Below are 6,481 nucleotides of genomic sequence, written 5' to 3'. Positions count from 1 at the left end.
TCAAGTAGAACCCTTGTGATTTTTTTCTATAAATAAGAAATATGGGCTTGGTTAAAAATACATGACATTGAGCGTTGTAACTCTCTAAATTTATTGTGAGATTTATTTTAAGAAAACTCTATTTTTCATGACAGCTCAAGTTAGGTTTCTAGTCCATAAAGAGAATTAGTTTTCTCCACTAGAAAATTAATAGCTTTCAATGTGTGTGATTGATTTATGTAATTAAAGTTCACTCTCTAAGCAAACCGTGAGCTCAAGAATAATGGAGAAGATTGAATTGGTTGAAAGTCAGGAAACCACTAAAACACTTATGTCGAAAATATAAGTATTAAATTTAGTAAATTTTATTACTATAAATATTACAAAAACTCACTTTAAAAAAAAAAAATTTAAATTTCCGTTATGCGAAAACTGAAATCTTTCAACAACAATATAAGGGAGGTGGCTATGAAAATCGACATTAGCAAGCATTGGCAGAGCCACGTAACAAAGAAAAAGGTTTTTTTTTTAATTATATAATTGGTACATTAACTCCACAAAATATTTGAAAATTGTCATGAAAAATACTTTTTCGCAAAAAAATTAAAAGGGACTGCCAAAATTTTTAAAAATAATTATTTTAGATAAAATAAATCTCTTTCCACCCACTAAAACCTAAAATCTTTAATTTTTTTATTTTCTTCCAATACTCCTTACTTCTTTCTCTCCCATACACTCTACAATTTTTGTAAGATAGGTATTAAATCTTTTGGTTGTTTCAGTGGGTCTCCCTAATTTGGTAATAACTCTTTAATTTTTTTTCAAGTTTTATTGGTTAATCTTTAAAATTAGGATTGTAGTTTTTCTTATGATAGATTATGATTTTTATGTAAAATTCAATTTTTTATTGAAAGATTTTAGGATATTGATTTTGTATGAGATTCCTAACATCGTGATTGGGTAATAATTTTAGAGCTTATTTAATACAAATTGAATAAATTAGGATTAATTGTATTTATAATCTTAAATTTCTTGAATATTTATTAGAAATTTAATATTTTATTTAAAATTATTGTTACTAATGCGATTATTATGAATAGTGTTTGAAAATAATTGATATATTGCATTCTTAAGACACAAAAAAAAGTGATTTTTACTTTTGAGAAAGAAAATTACTAATTGCATGTTAGTTTCGTGAACATCTTATATTTGTTTAATGTGAAAGAAAATAATTGATATGTTGTTACTAATTTTCTTTCGGATTGGAAATTGCATGTTAGTTTCGTGAACATCTGTTATATGTTTAATGTGAAAGAAAATAATTGATATGTTATTACTAATTTTCTTTCGAATTGGGCAAGCATATTGGCTTGGATTTAGTATTCTGAATATTTTTTTATTGTCTTTTTATTTAAAAAATAGTAATCGAAGTCCTCCAAAAAGGGCACACAGCCCGTATCTAAAATGTAATCTTTATGCGACTTCTGTAGACGATAATATCTGATATCCTAAAGTGCACCTCCCACCAAAAAAAGAAAAACAGTAGATATCATCACTTTGATCTTTTTATCTTAAATTAATCTTCCAGCTCCTAAAGACGATAGTTTAAGATATATGATTATGATTTTCCTTTTGACATCTGTATCACTTGCACTTTAAGTTGATAAAAATGATAATGTTTCTACAATTATGAAATTTTCTTGCTTTCAGTGGGTTCTATGTCATAACCTGCATCTTTCTCACTTGTATAGTTCTAATTATAGAGATTATGATCCCAAAATTTCAGAACTTGATAGATGTAAGATGCATATATAGCAAGTAGGAGAAAAGAGACCATAGTTTGCTGATGCTGAAATCCAAACTTGGACGCACTGAATGTCACTACTGCATAAGCCCGGGATTTAAAATTCTCCTTTTTATAAATGTGACAGCTAGCAGATAATGTAATGGATGTTAGGCTGTACCATTAAACCAGTGTTTTGGGATTATGAACAGAAATAAACCACCACCATCGTCACTGCTTTAATGCATCTAACAATGGTGGAATCCATGATCTAAAATATCGCCTTTTACGGATAGCATCTTTCCTTCATGCAGTACGATTATCAAACAGGTAAAAACGGAATTGTGCCGAAGTCAGAAAGCAGAGATATTAGCACAATACACATGTAAACATGAGCTTTTAAATTGTGGTATGTCATTCTGATTTATACCTGAAAATTCAAATGTACAAACATTGAACATGTAAAAACTTTCAATCCTACAGAGTACCTAAAGGCTTATTGGTTTCCTTGTTTGGGTGGGATGTAAATTTCCTTCCTGTCAAATGGTTTACTTCGTCGTGGAACATCAGCTATGTTACAGAATTCAGTCAAATTTTTTCTAATTTGAACTTTCTTCGTATCTGGTGGCCTAGGTCCCAAAACACTCAAGTAAGTAGTTGCTCCATAAACTTGAGATGACTGCACAACAGCATCATAAGCCTTTGAGGAGAGGTTAAGGCTTTCATTTTGAGCTCTCATGTACAAGTCATATGCAAGCCTTGGTTTACCATCATTTGCCAGAGCCTCAATCAACATCTCATATGTGATCTCATTTGGTGAGATGTTCTGGACTTTCATGCGGTGAAACCATTCATATGCTGCACTGCTCATGCCATTCCGAGCACACCCACTAATAATTGCATTGTACGTCACCACCGTCGGCTCAATACCAGATGATGCCATCTCTTGAAAGACTGCATTAACCATTTTGAAATTTCCTTGTCCAGTGAAAATTGAAGCCATGATTGTATAAGCGTACAAGTTGGGTTTAACACCAACCTTTATCATATGATCCCACACCCTGAGGGCTTCATCATAGAGTTTACCCTTTTCGAGGGCACTGAGCAATGCTCCATACGAGATGATGGTGGGCTTTTCCCCTTGCTCCACCATTCTCCTAAATATCTGCACAGCAGCAGTAGTTTCTGAAGCCTTGGAACATGCCACAAGGACTGCATTCCACTCCCTGCTGCCAGGTTTAAGGCCTTTTTCTTCCATCTTATTAAGCAACCTGACACCCCATCGCCATATTCCTCGTTGTCTGGCCGCTGAAAGTAATATATTAAAGTGAGACACAACCAATTCATAGGACATGTTATTAGGACTTGGTCCCTTGTCTAATAGATCCTCGTAAATCTCCAAAGCAGCCCACCACTTCTTAGCCTTCCCCATTACCCAAATCAAATGGTTACACACAGATAAGCTTATCTCTGAAAAGCTTTCTCTAATCCTGCTATAAAGTTCTTTTGCAACAAGATAATGTTCTTCACGGGTACAAGCCCATATAAGGCGCTCATAATCTTCCCTGCTAAGTTTAAGCCCAACATTGTCCATATCTCTCAGGAGTTTCAGCACATTGGTGCTCAAATTTTCATCCTTAACAAGCCACCGCCGCATGACTTGTTGGCAAATACGAACTGTGAATTTCTCAAGCTTAACAAACTCATATTCCCAATTTTCATCCGCATTTCTTCCAATGTCTCCCTTCACATATTTTTCTCTTAATTCAATAAAGAACTTCAAAGCTCCATGCCCATCTTCCATTCTACGATAAGCATATAAGGCAGTAGAATAGGACACTGGTGACGGACTGAAGCCCTTCTCTTGAATTTCCTCAAGAACATTTAGGGCCTTTGTAGCTTCTCCTTGCTCCACATAAATTGCCATCAAAACATTATAAGTAACAATATTGGGAATGATCCCCTCCTCAGCCATATCATCCAAGATTTTCTCCATTTCACCGAATTGTTTGGAGTGTTTCACTGCACCCAATAAGCTGTTGTATATGAAAAGGTTTGGGCCAATGCCTCCACCACTTTCTTTCTTCTTTCTCTTGAGCCACTCAACAAGGGACATTGCAGCATCCATGTATTTGTCCCTTCCAAAACCACTAATCATGCTTGAATGTACTTGAAGAGGCAGTTCACCCATATCTTTGAGAACCTTTCCTATGTCATCTGCAGTTTTAGCAAACTGTAAACTGCGCGCCAGTGCCCGAACATCAATCCTTGCACTCTCCAACTCAACTTCTCCCTCACTACTAATATCCACTTCCTCACTTCTATCCCCATTGCCATTATCATCATCCTTTGAGTATGATCCTTCTCTCTCAAGTTCATTCCCAGTTTCTTGTCGCTCCAATGCCCAAGCTGATGCAACCAACCCACTAGAAGAACCTCCCTTTGGCTCACAGAAGAGGACAACTTTCAATTTAGAGTAGCAACAGAGGAATTCAAATCTCAAACAACAATTCAAGTTCCTACAACAAGTCTCACTCCTACTAAATCTTGCATAGCTTGAAAGCAATAAGAAACTGTGACCTCTACCGTCAATAAGACTCCATTTTTTCCTGCTTCTAGGTTTAATAGATGCAAAACAGGAAGAACCATGCTCAAAATCCAAATGGGGTACTACCAAAGAGCCACCATGTGATGGCCAGATACTTAAAGCTTGCATTTTTACAAAAAAAGTTTACAGAATTAAGAAATACCCAGAGTTAAAGAAGCAAGGAAATATCTTACTACAATCTCATGATAGATTCATCGATGCTCCTTAGTCTTTGCAAGTACTTAGTGACTTCAGTCCTGAACTGACAGGAGTTTCTACAAATTGACATACAATTAAGAATATAAAAATGAAAAACGAAAATTTGATGGGAAGAGCAAGGCTAAGGCATCTGAAAGATGAAAGCTTGGGTGGATATAAGTTGGTTGTGTTGTTCTGCTGTGGTCTCTTCACAGCCATTCAATTGCAAGGAGAGCTGGAGAGGTGAGGGAGCCAAAAATCAGACAAAAATTCGTCATTGTGTGGCAAGAAAAAGAAAACGTGTTTGGGTTTTCTTTGCCATAAATGGGCTAATGTCCAACAAGCACAAGCTTATTCGTATTTTTTTTCATATTTTAAATAAAAACATAAAATTTAAAAAAAATTAATTTTTTTAAATATAAAAATAATTTTAAAATATAAAAAATTTCTAAAATTCAATGTTAGCTGAATTGGGCTAGACCAATTGGTTGGACTGAAAATTGGCTAGGGTATCGGTCCGATGAGAGATCAAAAAGCGGTTGACTCGCGAACCAGTACGGACTAGTTGTATCGAGGTAAGATTCAGTTGAACCAATTTCGAAATAGCTTAACCAATTGGTTCCCAAAATGACTAACCTGACCAGTTCAAAGTAAATAATTTATTAAAAGATAAAAATACTAAAAATTATAAACATTGATTCAACTCATTGTTTAACTGATTTTTTAGCATGATTCATCTAGACCACATCAGTTCTCTTGTCAACCAGTTTTTACCCTCTCACCGAACCGTTACCCAGTTGATTCTTAACCCAACCAGTTCGATTTGGTTTAGATAACATTGAATTTTGAATTTTTTTCATATTTTTTTATTTTTCTATTTTTGAATTTTAAAGAATTTTTATTTTTCTTATAGATATTATTATTTTAACAAAAATTAAAATTGTTTAAAAATGTTATGTTTTTCGTTTAAAATAATAAAAATTAATTTTAATTTTTTAAATTTATGTACTTTAAAAGGTATGAACCAAAGTGATAAAAAAAATTGTAAATGTTAAGGGCTAAAACATTTAAAAAATTTAAAAATTGATTGATCTGCGAACCGGGCTAAAAAAATCAATTGAAATGGAAATTGAATCGATTTTAATATTTTTTATTTTTAATTATTTATTTGCTTTGAACCGGTTAGATTGGTCGTTTTGGGAACAAACTGGTTAGACCGAATTGAAATTAATTTAATTGTCAGTTCAATTGATTTTTTTAGGTCGGTTCAATTAGTACATACTGGTTCGTGGGTTAATCGATTTTTTACCTGTCACCGAATAGATACACTAATCAGTTCTTAGTGTGGCTAGCTGGTCCGGTTAGGTTTGGTTTATATAATATTGAATTTTAGAATTTTTTTATATTTTTAAAATATTTTTTGTTTTTTGAATTTTAAATAGTTTTAAATTATTTTCATAATTTTTATTTTAAAAATCATCATTTTTTAAAAATTATGTTTTTATTTAAAATATGAAAAAATAATTTTAAAATTTTCATGTATTTTTAAAGGGTAAGGACCAAATTGACAAAATTATAAATGTTGAGGGCTAAAATTTATTTTACCTTTGATATTACAACGTCAAAGTTAAATAAAAAAGTACAAGAACTCAATATTTCAAAATTAAAGTATAAGACTAAATATTAAATTTCAAAAGAGTACATGGACCTTTGTGATATTTAAACCTTAAATTTAAACCTAATACTCATTTTTTAAAATACTTGTTCTAAAATCCAAATATATTAAATTAAACCCAAACTCAAATAATATACTAAAGTCAAAATAATTAATTATAGCCTAAATCTCATGCCTAAAAGAAAAATTTATACCCAATACCCAAATATAGTTTATAAAAGTTAAAGGCGAAATCAAAATCTAATTTAATAAAATAATA

General features: G+C 32.3%; 1 protein-coding gene across 1 annotated transcript; it reads right to left on the bottom strand.

Annotated features, from left to right (window-relative positions):
• Positions 1–2,154: 2,154 nt before the first annotated feature.
• On the bottom strand, positions 2,155–4,822 carry LOC105780221 (protein LOW PHOTOSYNTHETIC EFFICIENCY 1, chloroplastic). The gene has a single exon (XM_012604420.2). The coding sequence runs from the start codon at positions 4,476–4,478 to the stop codon at positions 2,259–2,261; it is 2,220 nt and encodes a 739-aa protein (XP_012459874.1). The 5' UTR covers positions 4,479–4,822; the 3' UTR covers positions 2,155–2,258.
• Between the last annotated feature and the right edge of the window lie 1,659 nt (positions 4,823–6,481).

This window comes from Gossypium raimondii, chromosome 4 (assembly GCF_025698545.1).
Source record: "Gossypium raimondii isolate GPD5lz chromosome 4, ASM2569854v1, whole genome shotgun sequence".
NCBI classification, from domain to species: domain Eukaryota; kingdom Viridiplantae; phylum Streptophyta; class Magnoliopsida; order Malvales; family Malvaceae; genus Gossypium; species Gossypium raimondii.
This window is presented reverse-complemented; position numbering and strand designations above follow the sequence as displayed.

What these genes read in the sequence shown, in the direction of transcription:
- LOC105780221 (XM_012604420.2), bottom strand. Translation starts at nt 4,478, where the DNA reads ATGCAAGCTTTAAGTATCTGGCCATCACATGGTGGCTCTTTGGTAGTA.